This window comes from Haliotis cracherodii, unplaced genomic scaffold (genome assembly GCF_022045235.1).
Source record: "Haliotis cracherodii isolate W230 unplaced genomic scaffold, xgHalCrac1.p SCAF_30, whole genome shotgun sequence".
NCBI lineage: Eukaryota > Metazoa > Mollusca > Gastropoda > Lepetellida > Haliotidae > Haliotis > Haliotis cracherodii.
The window spans coordinates 3,505,656-3,524,315 of NW_027266287.1; the positions used below are offsets into that span (position 1 = coordinate 3,505,656).

The 18,660-nt window shown below is 42.0% G+C and overlaps 2 protein-coding genes and 1 pseudogene across 2 annotated transcripts; all 3 read right to left on the bottom strand.

Moving 5' to 3' along the window:
* Positions 1-3,611: 3,611 nt before the first annotated feature.
* Positions 3,612-9,392, bottom strand: LOC139476972 (uncharacterized; annotated as a pseudogene).
* A 6-nt stretch (positions 9,393-9,398) lies between these two features.
* On the bottom strand, positions 9,399-10,166 carry LOC139476973 (uncharacterized). Its single transcript, XM_071259519.1, has one exon. The coding sequence runs from the start codon at positions 10,164-10,166 to the stop codon at positions 9,399-9,401; it is 768 nt and encodes a 255-aa protein (XP_071115620.1).
* A 59-nt stretch (positions 10,167-10,225) lies between these two features.
* On the bottom strand, positions 10,226-10,642 carry LOC139476974 (uncharacterized). The gene has a single exon (XM_071259520.1). The coding sequence runs from the start codon at positions 10,640-10,642 to the stop codon at positions 10,226-10,228; it is 417 nt and encodes a 138-aa protein (XP_071115621.1).
* Between the last annotated feature and the right edge of the window lie 8,018 nt (positions 10,643-18,660).

The window sequence follows — 18,660 nt, forward strand, 5'->3', positions numbered from 1 at the left end:
TTTAACGCCGCGCTCAGCAATACTCATGCTATATGACGGCGGTCTGGAAATAATCAATCTGGACCAGGCAATCCAGTGTTTGACATCATGAGCCTCGATGTACGCAATTGGGATACGATGGCATGCATCAATCAAGTCAGCAGGAATGACCACTCGATCCCGTTAGTGGCCTCTTACGACAAGTCACCTGTTCATGCAAGCATGGATCTTCACGGGTCGTATGTCGAAGTAAGTAATGACAGAACTTTACCAGTTGGACTGAACCCTCCTACCTCGTCCTGCAGAGTGACGAAATATGTCACAGTTTGGGCTGAGTGAGTGAGTGAGTATAGCTTTACGCCGCTTTTAGCAATATTCCAGCAATATAAGGGCGGGGGACACCAGAAATGGGCTTCACACATTGTACCCATGTCGAAAATCGAACCCGGGTCTTCGTCGTGACGAGCGGATGCTTTAACCACTAGGCTACCCGACCGCCCCGTTTGGGCTGAGAGTGAGTGAGTTGGATGCACGCCACTTAAAGCAATATTCCAGGAATATCGTGGCGGAGAACACCCAAACGGGGTTCACACATGGAACCAGCGTTGGGAATCGAACCCTGGCCTTCGATGTGACGAGCGACCGTTTTAACCAGTCAGCCACCCATGGTTTCTGGTGCATTCGCGTTGACAAGAATTCACTACGCCGGACACCTTCCGCCATTTTGCAAGGGATGTGCACGACCACATTCCTCAGAAACGGTTTCTAAGATTTTCAGACGCCATTTCTGTCGCCTCCCAAAAATGACAGGGGCTTTGGTTGTGTGTGTGTGTGTGGGGGGGGGATGCGCTGAAATGTGGCTCCGATGGATGTCACTGATTAGGTAGACTACCGTCATAATGCCAACATCAACGTTTTGCCCTTGGCGTCGAGATCTCCAGATCTCAGCCCAATCGAACACCTCTGGGATGACCTCGATAGACGTTTACGTCAAAATCAGACACGCCGCAGACACCCCCACAACTGGCCAACGCGTTACAAGCAGAATGGCGCAGAATGTCGCAGGACAGAATTCGTACACTTATCCAGTCGAGGAGATGCAGAGCCGTGATTGCGGCCGGGGCGGTCATACGAGAAACTGAGTTCAGCGCAACCTTGTGGCCATATGTGACATGACAATGAACAGTTTTCAATGCCTTTGTACAACGACAACATGTGACTATCGATCTCCAAAACTTCATATATGTATCTATGATACATTAAATTTATCGACTTTATAAGGTAAAATATATTTACTAAAAATCTACCTGTGCGTTTCTTTTTTTGAGGAGTAAGTTTCAAGTATTTATTGAAAATAATCGAAATTTCGAAATTGCATCCCTGTATCACATGACCAGTTCTTGAGACCATCAGGAGGAACATAAAATGTTCTTGTTCTTGAAACTGTCTGTCGGGTCTTTGACAGCTGTCAAAATACGACCAAAGTCGAAGGTATGTGCTTGACGTTTTTCCAGGCGAAAACAATCTTTTCTCACTGCCAGACTATTTCAGAAAATGTTGTTTGCACCTTTAACTAGCGACAGACTGTATATACTATATGTAGATATATCGTGCGATAGCTATGTTTATTTTGGGATTGTCATCTGCACGCGGCTGAATCATTGGACCCCCCCCCCCCCCCCCCCCCAGCCTCTTAATGGCACACAAATTTGGCGCTAAACGGTCACCTACTCGTCGCTGACGGCCGGGGCCAAGTCTGATATTGACTATGTAGAGAACGAGGAGGAAAAATGGTTTCACTTTGAGCAACGTGTTTGCTTTATCAGAGACCATATAATATTATATAATATTGTTTATGTGGTTACCAGAATGGTCAGTCGTGAATGTCTGCTCATCTACTGCGCATCTGCAGCGGTACTGAGAGGTTAACAGCAGGGTGTCGAGGTGTATCAGTTACATGCCAGACCGTAGCACTGATGGTTTATGATAAACTGTTGAGGAGGGCCGTCCCTCTATTATATGGTCTCTGGCTTTATATACCACGATCTGTAACTCTATAAAGTAGTATTTAGGTAGATAAAATTCTAGACTATAGATGCAAACAAATTTGATGATAGATCTGTGAGGTTTAAGTCGATTTTGACAGCCCGGGTCAAGTCGGACCGAACACAGACCAAACACTTCTGATATAGACTATGTTGAGAATGTAGAGGGAAAATGGTTTCACTTTGAGCAACGTGTTTGCTTTAAATACAACGATCTGTGAGTAGTATTGAAGTAGAAATAGTAGCCTATACATTCAAACAAATTTGATAATAGCCCGGGCCAAGTCGGACCAAACACTTCTGCAAGAGACTATTTTGAGAATGTAGAGGAAATAGAGCTTGCCTTTAACGGACCAGATTTCTTTGAGTTCGACGTAATATGACACTATAAAGTGCTTCATAGGTAGATATAATACTAGTCTATAGATGTAAACTCATTTGATGATGCATCTGTGAGGTTTAAGTTGCTTTTGACAGCCCGGGGTAGGTCGGACCGAACACTTGTGAGACTGATGTGAGCTTCACTTTGACCAATGAACTATGAACAGTGACATTAGAAAACGGTCTTTACTTAGATATAGTACTATTCTATAGATGTAAGCGCTATGCCGGACAGATGTCAAATATGTATCACGATAGTAGAAGTATTTAATACGTACCAAATCCCATTTCGTTTTTCGATTCCTCTTTTCACGTAACCTAGATTACAGACAACTCGACATCCTGATTTTCAAGCGATTTACTCTCAATAACTTAATTATGCTGCCGACCGCCTCCGTGGTCTAGTGGTAGAGCGTCCGCCCGGAGAGCAGAAGGTGCGGGGTTCGATCCCCAGCCGCGTCATACCAAAAGACGTTAAAAGATGGTACTTGTTGTTACCCTGTGTGGCGCTCGGCATTAAGGGGCTAAAACAAGGACTGGTCGGCTCGGAGTCAGTATACTGTGTCTGAGTGGGGTATTCATGTTAAACTGCGGCATGGTATCTCAGTGAACTAGCACTATAAGTCGGCATCAGTCCGGACTAGTACAAGCAGACACACACACACACGCGCGCGCGCGCGCGCATGCACGTCGCTATATAAGTGCAATAATCTTGGACGCGACGTTAAACCCCATTTCACCTCACCTAATTATGCTGCCCGTTTTGGGTTTCTGATTGTTCATTGATGTCTGTTGTATATCAAGATATCAATAACATATAGATATGGTAATAAGTAATAGTAATAAACCAATAATAACTCTGGCGCGTTTTAATTACGAAATACTGCCATATCCTTGTAATATCGCGCTTCAACATTTTAAAAATTACTGCTAAAGAAGACAAAGACAGCTCGCCTGTGTGACGCGAAGGCCTCGGGTGGTGTTTTATACACCTTGCCCTCTCCTCTTCACCTTAAGCACGTGACGCCACCCCTTTCACGCGCACAGCCGTCTTCAAATTACATTCGTTACCGTAGTTACCCCATATTTCACTATGTTCAAACGAACATAAAACATTTACAATGACAACATACTCCGCTCATGGGTAATGCCTACCGCTGTTGGAATTAAAAGAACTGGTCCATGCAGCAGATTTATTCCAACTATTTACAATCCCAACGTTGATGACACACTCAACAGTTCAGAAACATTGTCTTTGATATAACCGCCATTGGCCTTATCTGACGCCCAGCGTCCTTGTCTCTTGAAGAGTATGTCTGTAACTCCGGCGTTAGCTGCAGCCGTCGCTCCACCTGACCGAAAACTGCGAAGACCTACTTTTGTGACATATTCACCAATTAGTTTGAATTTCTCAATAAAGATTTCCCTCGCTCTGGTATATGATAAAGGTTTCTGACCTTTAAGTACATACTTTTGTACACATTTTAGAAAAAAAAGTTAACGAAAAATATATTCATTGGAATTTTCAGCAACATTTCCAGGTACCTGTTTAGCATATTTACTGGACATAGATCTGAGCCTGTAGCAGCGATCAAAACATGACGCCCATCCCTATAAATGTAAGTTTTACTGTTTTCAACAAAAATACTCATGAAGCCATCCTTGAATTTAATGTTTGACCGTCTGATATTCACTTCAGAAAATCTAAAAAAAACAGCAAAAGATAAAAGTGACATTGTTAAAAACCTTAAATCAAATAGAGCGGGAGTTTTCCCAAATATAACAATCAATTTCTTTAACGTGTCACAAGTAACAGGTTCTTTTTTCTTGACTGGAGTACTACAAGTTCTTAATACCGCTTCTCTGATGTCCACAATCAAATCATGTTTACAAGGGTCTGGCAGACATGCAAGCTTGTGGGCCCAACTAATACCGTACATTAGTTTCCATGACAGATGGAGCTTTCTTACCTCCCTGAACAAGTGATGTAAGATACAAAGCAACATGAAATGGATGAGCAGGCAAACATGGAATCTCCTATTAATTTTGAAATCCATCGTTTACAGTGAGTGAGTGAGTTGGGTTTAACGCCGCTTTTAACATTATTCCAGTTATATCGCGGCGTGTCAGCGTAATGCGGGAGGAAAGCCCCAAGTGATGCAGGTCTCAGACGTTTACCATTTCGGTGAAACCCACGAGCACGGGTATGGTGCTGACAAACCTAGAAACATAATCGGGGCGATCCGGGATTCGAACCCACAATCATAGGTTTCTGGCGTGCCCAAAGGACGCGACTCTGCACAGCGAATCACGGCACCTGAGACGACTGGGCCGCCCGTGCACCCCCCCCCCCCCCCAATTGTTTACAACTATTATAAGATCTATCATACTCATAATAGACAGTCGCTGGAGCCTTAGACTTGAGAACTTAATCTGTCATATGTCCTGCTAGATCATTAAGGTCTGAATGAACTAAATTGTTCTTCAGCTTCCAGATGCTGGTGGAGAAGATGTTTGAAACTAGCCATGCCCGTCACTTTGTAAGCACAACACAAATAGTCCAATGAATGACAGTCATAGATACATAGATACAATGGTAAGTTGAGACACAATTGGTCAAAGGGGGATAACTCCATCACTCTGAAAGAAGTTGATGAAAAAAGGGTGTGAAAAGCAAAATAGCACGTTTGAAAATGGAAAAGTAGCAGTAGGAAAATAAAATATAAGTAATGCATAATGCAGACTGAAATTTACAGAAGAATTGTGAAATAGACAACTATTTATTTTAGGCCTAAATGTGAAGTAATGTACAATTGTGAAGTTATTGCACCAATAACACAATTTAGGAAATTTACTTACTACATGATAAAAGTGTAAGAAAATCACAGTACATAAATGAAAATAAGCAAAAGGAGGCAAGTACATTGAAGTGATATTTGTGCAAGTAATTTACCCTTACAAAACACATTATTTCTAATATTTTTTGAAAATCTTATAACAGATGTTATGGAATAGAAATGAAGTGCAATGTACTCGTACAAAGTACCGGATTGTGAAGGGAAGTGATTGAAAATGGCAACAGGTGATCATTACAACCTTACACCCAATAAACAATGCATGAAGTATAGCTTGTGTGGAATAATACTAACGATATGGAATATTATTGTAATAAATCAAACATATGTGCATTTGTTAAATATGACATTGTACAGGTCAGAAACAATATGCACCCAAAATAGGCATGATTGTGAAAGTCTGTGATGTGTGATAATGAGGTCGACTGCATCAGGAAGTAGTATTTACCATCAGATGAACCAAAATGCTAAGTACAAACCTCACACAAACAAGAATGAAAATGCAAAGTTATATAAAATAATAATGTAAGTTAGGGAGATAGAAATAATGCTAGCTTTACTTTGTAGAGCATATCTAAAAGCCTTTGTCACCAAATGACTGTAAAAGCATCTACTGCTTCTGTGCCAGGGCACCAAGATCTGGAATTGAACCTGCACAACTTAGCAAATCTATCAACAGTATGTGGACCCCACTTCTGGTCTAGCAACATGATACAGCATCAGTAACAATCCAGTCATCAGCATCTTCAAATTTACTAAACGCATCTGCTCTGTCGTTCTCTGAACGTGGAATCCAACTCACTTTATCCTGATGTTATACATCCTAACCACAGTGAACACGGACATAGCAAGCTCCTGTAAAGATGAACTGAAACTACCAAAAGAAACAATTTGACAGCAAGCCTTGCTATCTGAGAACCACTTAACAGTCTGATTTTACAGAACCTCTCTGAAAACGTTCAAAGATAATTCAACAGCTTTCAACTCCCGCCAAGTTGAACTCTTGCCCACTTGATCCTCGTCCCATAAACACTGAAATACCCAGTCAGAATACTGTATATAAGCAGCACAGCCCTTGGAACTAGCATCTGAGAAAACGGTCAAAACTGGAGCAAAAGTTCCATAAAATCTTCTATTAAACATTATCTCTCCAGAATATAAGTTCAAAAACAGGGGTCAACTTGACTTTGCTTTCTATTCCAACTTTTAGCTCTTTGTATTACTGAATACATGCGTCTAGTCAAAAATCTGCAGACATCTCGAAAAACTGGTGAAAGATAATTTTTCCTGTCAAACTAGCCAGGTTACGTGCTGTGAATTGCGGTGAACCTGCCAAGAATCCTGCACATGTGTTTCTCACATTCTCTAATCTCCTAGAAGGAATAGATATCACACCTGTATCAAGATTCCAATTCATCCCGAGCCATTTAAGGTGCCTTGTGGGTTCCCAAACTGACTTCTGATCGTTACAAACAAAGCCTTCTCTACACAAAGAAGATTTAACAAAACCAGATCGCTCCTTGCCTAAGGCTTCAGACGAAGCAAACCCAAATCAATCATCTAAGTAAACTACAACATCTACAGAATGTTTTCTCCAGTATCTAACTAATGGCCTAAAACACTTAGTAAATATATAAGAGGCCGCGGTGAAACAATACAAACGCTGTACACCTTTAACTGACCAAGAAAAGCCTAAAAACGTGTGTTGACTAGGGTGAATATCTATGTGGTGATACCCAGACTTAAGTGTATGAATGACCAGATTGTTTAAAACATGTTACTGTCACAGTATCTAAATACGTTTTGCCAGGGCTATGCTAAAAATGTTCCCAATTGGACATTTTAAGACATCTCCTAAGACCTACAGCGGGTACCCGGGTAGGGTCGGGTAATAGGGGGATGGGTACCCGGGTAGTAAATTTGGACTCGTCCCAGTCATAATGCCTGTGTTCCGATACCTCCACCAACAATAGGGTGACAGAGACGGGCCGAGTGGTCACTGGTGGTAAGGATTTAACTATACGAGAAATGTCTTTGGACATGTGCTAGCCCTTATTACCACTCCAGGACGCAGTTAACTTGGTCTAAACTTAACCCGGTTGCCTCTTCCTGAGTAAATTGATAGTAAACAGTTTCCAGCCTTACAAAACCTGGCTGGAATTATGAAGTTACATTTTGGCAGGACTAACGAGTCTATTCATAGTCCAATCAAAATCTTGTAACGAACAACATGGATTTCAACGTGCAGATTTGGGTCGACTGCAAGATTTGCACAGAATGTGTACTGCCAGCTGGACGTCGGCAGATATTTTGCATATCTGTTCATGCCTTTAATCAAGGTGGTCAATGATTTGATGCACTTTGTGAGGTAAGGCCCGTTTTATTACAATATAGATCGTGATTATCAAGCAGATCGTCTTGACTGAGCTGCCATTTTGTTGGAAGCAAATGCAAGTGATGTGAGAGATGGAATCTGATTGGTCAATAGGAGGGACATAGAAGAGACATAACTGGTAATAGACACTGGTGGCGCTACGATCGAGCCTGGAAATTCCGGCATTATTCGGCAAGGATGGACTCTTAGAGTCAGTTAACTCCCTTGCCTCGGGAAGATGACCAAGGTCTGAATTCAGAGCCGACTAAAGAGACCTGTATGTTGGTTTTCATTCTGCCCCGACGGTTTATGCTATGAACCACTCGGATGCCTGACACAGACTCGCTTACAAAACCGCCATGATTGTTGGCTTCTTGGTTTAGCTTCATTTGCCTTGTGATTTTAATGATATGGAAGAAATTAGTATGAACAGGCGACAGACGCTCCTGGTTTGTTTGTTTTTAACGCCGCACTCAGTTCGGCAGTCTGCAAATAATTGAGTCTGAACCAGACAAGCCAGTGACTGACATCATGAGGATTGATCTACCCGCCAGGGATACGATGACATGCATCAACCAAGTCAGCGATCATAATCACCCGATCTCGTTAGTCGCCTCTCACGACAAGCACAGTCGCCTTTTACTTCAAGCATGGGTCGCTGAATACCTATTCTACCCAGGATCTTCACGGGTCAAATGTAACTGTAAAGCGGTCTCAGTGCTGCCTTAGAGTTCGGGGTTTTTTAAACCTCGAACTTCTTGAAATCTAATATGCGTTCGTAAGTTCTGCCCCTGTACATGGAATCAACGCAAACTTACGACAATGACTTTTTCATATATGTTTTGTTAGAGTCAGAGATTAGCTGAGATGGTTAAACGCCGCTTCGAAAAATATCATAATTATTTCACGGAGTGTAAGTTTAGGTGTGTGTGGGAGGGGAAGTGATGTAGGTCACAGACATTTAACAGGATCACACATCACACATAGGTGCTGACAGTCAAAGAATCGGGATTCGAACCCACGATTAGCAGATCCTGGAACGGCTGAGGCCGGGCATTGACGGCCGGGCTACCCCTTACCCCCGTATATTGAACGGGTTAAGAGTACAGTCAGCGAACCAGACCAGCCGATCCCGTTACTCCCCGTTACGAGGAGGAGCACGGGTTGCTGTAGATCAATTCTAATCCGGATCTTCAAGGGTCAGACGTTCCATGTTATAAAGACAAAGGTTTCGACAGAAGTGGAACAACGGTGTGATATTTCCTTTTCTTTGACATTGTTCTCGTGATCCACCACAGCTTCGTAGACATTGTTCTCGTGATCCACCACAGCTTCATAGACATTGTTCTCGTGATCCACCACAGCTTCATAGACATTGTTCTCGAGATCCACCACAGCTTCACAGACATTGTTTCCGTGATCCACCATAGCTTCATAGACATTTTTCTCGTGATCCACCACAGCTTCATAGACATTGTTCTCGTGATCCACCACAGCTTCACAGACATTGTTTCCGTGATCCACCATAGCTTCATAGACATTGTTCTCGAGATCCACCACAGCTTCATAGACATTATTAACGTGATCAACCATAGCTTCATAGACATTGTTCTCGTGATTCACCATAGCTTCATAGACATTGTTCTCATGATCAACCACAGCTTCATAGACATTGTTATAGTGACCAACCATAGCTTCATAGACATTGTTCCTGTGATCCACCATAGCTTCATAGACATTGTCGTCATGATCCACCATAGCTTCTTAGACATTGTTATAGTGATCAACCATAGCTTCATAGACATTTTGCCTGTGACCCACCATAGCTTCATAGACATTGTTCTCGTGATCCACCACAGCTTCATAGACATTGTTACCGTGATCCACCATAGCTTCATAGACATTGTTCCCGTGATCCACCACAGCCTCATAGACATTGTTCTCGTGATCCACCACAGCTTCATAGACATTGTTCTCGTGATCCACCATAGCTTCATAGACATTGTTCTCGTGATCCACCACAGCTTCATAGACATTGTTCCCGTGATCCACCATAGCTTCATAGACATTGCTCCCGTGATCCACCACAGCTTCATAGACATTATTCTCGTGATCCACCACAGCTTCATAGACATTGTTCTCGTGATCCACCACAGCTTCATAGACATTGTTTTCGTGATCCATCCCAGCTTCATAGACATTGTTCTCGTGATCCACCACAGCTTCATAGACATTGTTCTCGTGATCTACCATAGCTTCATAGACATTGTTCCCGTGATCCACCATAGCTTGATTAGACATTGCTCCCGTGATCCACAATAGCTTCATAGACATTGTTCTCGTGATGCACCATAGCTTCATAGACATTGTTACCGTGATCCACCATAGCTTCATAGACATTGTTCTCGTGATCCACCACAGCTTCATAGACATTGTTCCCGTGATCCACCATAGCTTCATAGACATTGCTCCCGTGATCCACCATAGCCTCATAGACATGGTTCCTGTGATCCACCACAGCTTCATAGACATTGTTCTCGTGATCCACCACAGCTTAATAGACATTGCTTCCGTGATCCACCATAGCTTGATTAGACATTGCTTCCGTGATCCACCACAGCTTCATAGACAGTGTTGCCGTCATCTACCATAGCTTCATAGACATTGTTCCCGTGATCCACCATAGCTTCATAGACATTGTTCCCGTGATCCACCACAGCTTCATAGACATTGTTCCCGTGATCCACCATAGCTTCATAGACATTGTTCCCGTGATCCACCATAGCTTCATAGACATTGTTCCCGTGATCCACCACAGCTTCATAGACATTGTTCTTGTGATCCACCCCAGCTTCATAGACATTATTCTCGTGATCCACCACAGCTTCATAGACATGAAACGTTGCGAGATCCAGCTGTCCAGAATCGTCAGCCCAGTGCATATGTCTATTCCTGGTCAACCTTGCTTTATAGTTCTCGGGATGGTTTTTCCTTATTGTCAACGGCATAACAGTTGAATACCTTTTCGTTCTCTTGATGTCAGGAATGGGTCTTAAACGGAACCCTGAAGGCTTAATAAGTTTCGTCTGGGGAGTGTATCTGTAAGAAGTGTTCCTGTTGTGTTTTTTGGTTCAGTCGGTACCAATCTGGTTCTACACGATCTGACTGGCGTTTGGAGTCATCTGGAGCGGTCTTGGCCTCCTTGGTGCGAGGAACTTGGGTCAAATAATCCCGTGGATCGTTGGTTAATTGGTTCTTACCTTCTTTAGATCGACTTTTCAAAGACTATTCTGTGTGTACAACTTGCAGTTAAAGATGGTCGACAGATCCCTGTGAGGTTTGGATTGTTGTTGCAACAGTTTTTGGAGTCTTGAACCAACATTTTGTTTTCCCCTGTGGATGGTTGATCTCGGTGAATTCGCCCAGAAATGGACTCTTGTGTCTTGGTAGCATCTTGTCGTAGCTGCTTGGATGAGTTCCGTCTGGTAACTTTAAGATCAAGTGTTTACTCCGGCTCATTATCTATCAGAAAATATTCCAGTTCATTGTCAGAAGAATGAAAGAACATGTTGAGAAGAGCCATCGAGATCGTCCTGATGCGTGTACGCTGAATGTCAGCCAGTGGCAATGGGAACCTTCATAAACATGTCAGCATTGGCGGCACGTGTGAATAACATAAACCTGAAATATCTTCTCAAGACGGCAGTTGTGGTGGAGGAAAGTACACAGAACCTGAGTGTAAGTCACATGCAGGATGTTATTATGTGGGATAGGCGGATGAGGATTGGTCCCGTATAGTGCGTGGGTGGGCGAGCGGGCGGAAGTTTGGGCGAGCGGGCGGAAGTTTGAGAGAGTGAATGAGTGAGTGAGTGAGTCAGTCAGTGAATCAGTCAGTGAGTCAGTCAGTGATCCACATTGGTGTTAGGGTGAGTGAGTGGATGAGTGATCCACGTAGGTGTTTGGGTGAGCGAATGATTGAGTGAGAGATGGGTGAGTGGCTGAAAGGGTGAGTGAGTGATCCTCGCCGCTTTTAACAGTATTCCGGTTTTATCTGTCAGCTTGATGTGTAAGGAAATCCCAAAGTGATGTAAGTCTTCCTTAACACTTTAATGATACCCGCGAGTACGATGCGGTACTGACAAACCTAGAAACATAAATTATGCTTGTCGTAAGATGCGCCAAACATAGATGGAGTAGTCAAGCTCGGTGACTTAGATGATTACGAGGGCTGGTCAACAATTTCTAAGCCTAACAAACAAAACCAATAATTGTGAAAGTGTTTTCAACATCACCTCCCTGCTTTTCAATACACTTCTCATATCAATAGTGAAGCTTTTCAATTCCAACAGGAAGACGTTTTCTGAAGCCACCCTCAAAACCCATTCACGGCAGCTTTGAGGTCATCGTTGTCGTCATATCGCGTTCCACGAAGGGGTTCTTTCAGTTTAGAAAACAGGTGGAAATTACTTGGTGCCAGGTCTGACGAGGATGGAGGGCGAGGAAGCTCTTTGAAGCCACATTGTCGCACAGCAGCCTTTGCAAGTCGATATGTATGATAAGAGTCATTGTCATGAAGTAGTAGAACTCCAGCAGTCATCATTTCTCGCCGCTTTTCTTTGATAGAATATCTCAGGCGATGAAGCAAAGCAGCATAGTAAGCACCGGTAATCGTCTTTTGCCTTTCTAAGGGATCAACAAGGATCACACCCTTTCTCGGAATCCGGTGGCCATAACTTCACAGATCTTGAAGACTTGAATTTCTTTGGTGCCTATTGACCAGCCCTCGTATTTGTCATCGAACACGGATGACATGGACCATTGCTCATGCCTTCAGTCATTGGCAAGACTCGAGATGATATATAGCGGAGGTCTCAGACGTTTTTAACGTTGTTTAACGAGGCCCGGGATAGCCCTCAGGAACCATAGGTCTCACTGATGATCAATCTGTGATACTGTCCCATTGATTATCAAACTTCTGTCTCCAAACAGGAGCGGTGGGGTAGCCCAGTGGTTAAAGCATTCGCTCGTTACGCCGAAGACCCGGGTTCGATTCCCCATATTGGTAAAATGTGTGAAGCCCATTGCTGGTGCCTCTCACTGTAATACTTTGATACTTTGCAGGAATATTTCTAAAAGCATCTTTATCCATACTTACTCGCTTCAAGCAGGAAGCGTCCCCTCTGGTAAACAACGTACTTAAAACACTTCAGCTTATTCCTGAGACGTCACATCCTCCTGCACGAAAGGACATTTTATCGTCATCAATATCACGAAAATTTGTGACAATCAATAGTATGACGCTGTTTTATCACGGGCTGTGTATTATCACGGTAAATCTCATAATCCACAACCCCTGTCGATCGTTAACCTATGCAAAACTAAGCACGATATGTTATCGCAAGATCGAATACAGGACTCGTTGCGGTATGTCATGGCTGCTCGTACAAACACGTTAACTTTTTTATGATAGTTTCTGGATTGTTTTTGAAGTGGAATTACCTATACCTTCATTCGAAATTGGTTACAAAAGAATCCATTTATTTGGAGGATGTTCCTTGACCCATCCTAGGTCGTATGCATACTGATTATCCATAATCCAAGACAGGAAGAGATGTTTACCACATAATCCACACGTGTCACACCACAAAATAGCCATACCGCGATAATACAGAGTTGTCCGTCCTTAATTCCCAAATGACAGGTACTTTGTTTACCGAATTCAGAAAAGAAAATCCGCATCCATTAATCCAAATTACTGTGTCATTAAAGTTAAACGAAGAACACGAAACATTTTGTGTATGACATATTTAAAATGTTAGTAAGCATTCCATATTACGACCCATTATAGGTGAGGTGAAATGGGGTTTAACGGCGCGTCCAAGATTACTGCACTTACATAGCGACGTGCATGTACGTGTGTGTACGTAAGTGTGTGTGTGTGTGTGTGTGTGTGTGTGTGTGTGTGTGTGTGTGTGTGTGTGTGTGTGTGCGTGTGTGTGCGTGTGTGTGGCTGCTTGTACTAGTCCGGACTGGTGCCGATTTGTAGAGCTAGCACACTGAGATACCATGATTTAACATGAATACCCCACTCAGACACAGTATACTGACTCCGAGCCGACCAGTCCTTGATTTTAGCCCCTTAATGTCGAGCGCCAGTCAGGGAAACAACAAGTGCCATCTTTTAACGTCCTTGAGTATGACGCGGCCTGGGATCGAACATCGGACCTCCCGCAGTCCGGGCGGAGGCTTTACCACTACACCACAGAGGCGGTCACGATCCATTATAAATCAACTATAAATTATGGGCCGGATGGCCTACATTTCCCATCTTCCCGAGGGAGTTAACTGACTATAAAAGTCCAGTTTTCACGTGGACACTCCCTTGTCTTGGGAACTTAACAATTTCCGCAGTTTAACAAGAACATCCAAACATCCTCCTGTATATAGTTGTCGCACGACATATCTATCTGGAGTACATACAGCCTGTCGCTAAAAATACGTGCTAACAACAATCTGAAATAGTTTGGCAGTGAGAAAAGATTATATACACCTGAGAAAACGCCAAGCCAATACCGTGGCCATAGGTCGTATTTTGACAGCTGTCAAAGTCACTACAGTTACTTTCAGTTTCAAGAACAAGAACACTATGTTCCTCCTCATGGCTTCAAGAACTGGGTCATTTGTTACAAAGAAAAAAATTCGGAATTTCGATTATTTTCTCGTTACTATGATTGTTTCCTCGTTATTTCAATTATTTTCTCGAAATTTCGAGTTTTTCTCTCGTTATTTCAAGTTTGTTTCAATAAATCAAATTCTCCTTACTTTTATTATTTTCTCGTAATTTCAAGTTTATTTAATAAACCCGAAATTTCGAGAAAATAATTGAAGTAACGAGAAAATAATCGAATCAACGAGAATAAACTCGAAATAACGAGAGAATAAATCGAAATAGCGAGAAAATAATTGAAATAATGAAAAAAATTCAATTTTAAAAAAATAATTATGGTATAAAAATGACCCCATATTAGGCTTTCGTACCTACAATGTATTTCGAACCCTTTACAGTTAGCCCAGATGAGACGTAGAAAATATAACCTCTGTTGACATATATATGTTACAGCTGGTTAGACGCCAAGACATGACTGGCTGTGGGGTTGAGATCGGTTGCACCATCACTCAGGGTCTCCACTCACAAAATTCAAACAAAACCATTTGATAGATATACACACAGCCAACTGACAAAAGCTGACGTTTAATAATTAGTTTTAACTCTAATCAGAACAATTGTTGCAACTACCAAATGGACTTTAACTTTGACTTAGTTGACCAACAGCTACTTTAGATACTTAAATACATTTTTTCAACATTATCATATTTAACATGATACTAAATAACATTAATTTCTAAGAAACAACATATTTAATGAACATATAAAAGAACTAATAAACCTAAACATAATTTAGTGTTTCAGTATTTAACTGACCTGTTTAATCCTACTGCCGCCTTGCTGTTGCCTGTGCAGTGCTGTGATTGTGAGGTGTTAAGATTGGTGAAAAGAAGACTATCTTAGTTTTTAAATTAGCCAACGAGATGCTAAGGATTAGGGTCAGGTGATATACAACTTTCATCCTGGATCCAGAATGAGACACTACTCTTGATCCAGCATTATACTTTACATAACTCTGACGTCATAACCATTCAGATGAAGGAAATTCATATGAACTAATATATCAACAAAACCAAATGTCAATCTAATTGACATTCGCTTAAAACCACAAACATTAGAATACTGTCACCAACCATCAATATTTTTAACAACCTTTTTTATGACTTATACATTAGTTTTATTCTTTTTTTACCTGTAAACCATAAAATATAAAACACCATGTTACATCCAATAGATATGTACAAAGAAACCAAGTTAAGACAATAAAATACCCTCAAAATGTCACTACTACATATATACATTCTGTGATTTCACCCCATAAATACCATGTATGGTGTGAAATAATAAACATACGTTTTGAGTACACAAATCAGTGAGCATCTTGAACAGAATCTCGAAATATTGCGATGATAAATTAACAAAGATAACTTCTTTTGTACTAATACATTTCAGAAATATTTATTACTGTAATGACAAAAATTCACAAAGTGCGCTATTAGTTTAGATCCATTTTGCTAGCTGTCAATATCGTCATTGGGTTTTGACCACGTGGTTACAATGCGACTGAGGATCGGCAGTCAGATGACTGCGAGCGGCTATATTTAGCAGTGTCCGTTCATTACCAGCACGAACGGAAAGCAAAAAACGTGCAGCTGTACACAACGTAAAAACAGAACAACATGTTTTTACTATTCATACAGTAATATATTATGTATAAACCTCCGGGCAAAAGAAATTATACATCCATATTTGGTGATAAAAATGAATCAAACATTAAATGGTTATTCGATAGTAAGGTATCATAGCATTCGTGACCAACTCGTGTTATTCCGGGACAAGCCGAATAGTGACTCGTGCCCCTCTCAACATTCGTGACCAACTCGTGTTATTCCGGGACAAGACGAATGGCGACACATATATTTCCCCATATATTTATATATTTCAGATGCAATTTAAAACACATCGGGACGTGCGGAATTATACAGTATGATTGAACACATTTAACTGTGTCTTGGGTATACTTTTAGATGCAAGACATGTGTAAAATCAAACATTATTTCTGAGGGATTCTTTGGCGAAGAACTTGATATCATACGCACATTTTGATTGGTTTGTCGTATTTTCGCACATAACATTCATCGATTGGGGGGACGAGTCTTCTTGCAGGTTACGGAAAGGGGCAAGTGGTGACGAATGGTATCATTGTTGTGTTTTGGCGACGGTTTTCAGACTGGTAGAGTTTTGTTAACGTTTGTAATCTTTGGGCCAAGTCCAAATTTCAAGTGTATACTTGTTTTTGCCGGGCAGTTTACTTCTGTCCAGGGGGATCGTTCTCTTCCAGGTGTTTGCTTTGCTCTGATAGACCGCCTCCGTGGTCTAGTGGTAGAGCGTCCGCCCGGAGAGCGGAAGGTCCAGGGTTCGATCCCTGACGGTGTCATACCAAAAACGTTAAAAGATGGTACTTGTTGTTACCCTGTCTGGCGCTCGGCATAAAGGGGCTAAAACAAGGACTGGCCGGTTCGGAGTCAGTATACTGTGTCTGAGTGTGGTATTCATGTTAAACTGCGGCATGGTATCTCAGTGAGCTAGCACTATAAATCAGCATCAGTCCGGACTAGTACAAGCAGCCACAGACACACACGTGCATGCACGTCGCTATATAAGTGCAATAATCTTGGACGCGACGTTAAACCCAATTTCACCTCACCTCACCTTTGCTCTGATATAAAGGCACTGCATCCATTAAAACTAAAAATTGACAGTGAAAGTGTACTCTTTGTAAGTTCTTGAGATTCTATGTTTGCATGTTTTGTGGTAGATTGATTGTATGTTTTGTGGATGATTGTTTGCATGTTTTGTGGTGGTGTCTTTGTATGTTTTGTGGTTTTCTCTTTGCATATGTGACAGGGTCAGATAGTTGTATATATTTTGAGAATTCTATTAGTTTAGATTTTTACTGAATTAAATATTCAGTCAAGTATGTTTTAAACATTATATACTTCACACTTCAGCTCTCCTAATTCTCTGTTTCAGCTTACTGCATGAGTATTTGCCACAGCCTCAATCACCTAGTGCACTATCATACATAGCCTGCCCAAGCGCGCCCCTCACAGCCCCTTTGTGTTAAACTTTCTAGCTTACTGTCTCCAGTTTAATGGGTTTAGTTTTTACCACAGTTTATATGGTTTATGCACGCCAGAGCGACATTGGGGTGAAAATAGTTCAATTTGACCTAATCGCCAGCACACAAAGTCAGCGATCTATCCAACTCAGCCACCGAGGCTTCCACAAAAATGAAAGTCCGACAACTGGTAGTCTAGATCACGTACTTTGTGTACCCCTCTGACAAGTGTAGATTGGCACGGCTCCCACTGCCGAAAGCTATGAATATACAATGCCATTTAGAAAGTGGTCAAATGTAACAAATGTTATATTTGGGATAACACTTTCTTAATAAAGTACAGATTACATTTGACCACTTTCTAAATGGCATTGTGTATCCATACACTGTGATGACTTATAAAAAGAACCTTGCGTATGTGTTGACCTCAGCAAAGTTGGACGCCACTGGACAGATGGTTGGCAGCATTAGCCTTATTCAACTTTGACATCCCGTACCGTCCAGACAACAGTAAAGCATATGCTAATGCACTTAAGCAATTGCCACAACAGGAAACAAGATATTACTGCGACATCCGTCAAGGCTATTTGCAACAGATGCCAGACGCCAATAAAACTCGACGTGACATCAATAGGAGAACGTTACTTCTTCCTCTTGTTTGGAAGACAGACTCGCCTGCCTGTGGATGTAGCTTTTGGTATTGGCGAGCCTGTATGAAGTCAGTCCAAGACCAGCTACATCATGGAACTGAGACAGCGCCTTGCAGACTCGTACAAGTTGGCCACAGCAACAGAGTAAGCGAGAGGAAGACTACAGGATCTCTACGTCAATATCAGAGGGGGTACTCTTTGTTCAGGCGGCCGGGTCCTAGTGAAACAGCTTGCCTTTGATTGGAAGCATAAACTGGCAGGCAGGTGGAAAAATAACACTTATGTTGTTGATCCTGTACAGAAGTAAGAGGGAGAAGGAAGATCCAGAACACTTCATAGGAACTTGCTGTTGCCAGTAGGTGCATTAGGTTCGCCACATACCTATACACCGGTTGATTTTGTTCCCAAGGATAGGGACGGGGGTTGAAGTAGCGTACAATTATTATCCCCCCGTGAAGGTATGTAAGACCACCTCTTTCAAAGTATATTTATATCTACCTCTATTTTAACTGTAGAATATTTGTTCACTTTTAACCTCTGGCTGAACTTGCAACAATCGCCAGGAACTTGGGGAAAGGTGTAAATCTT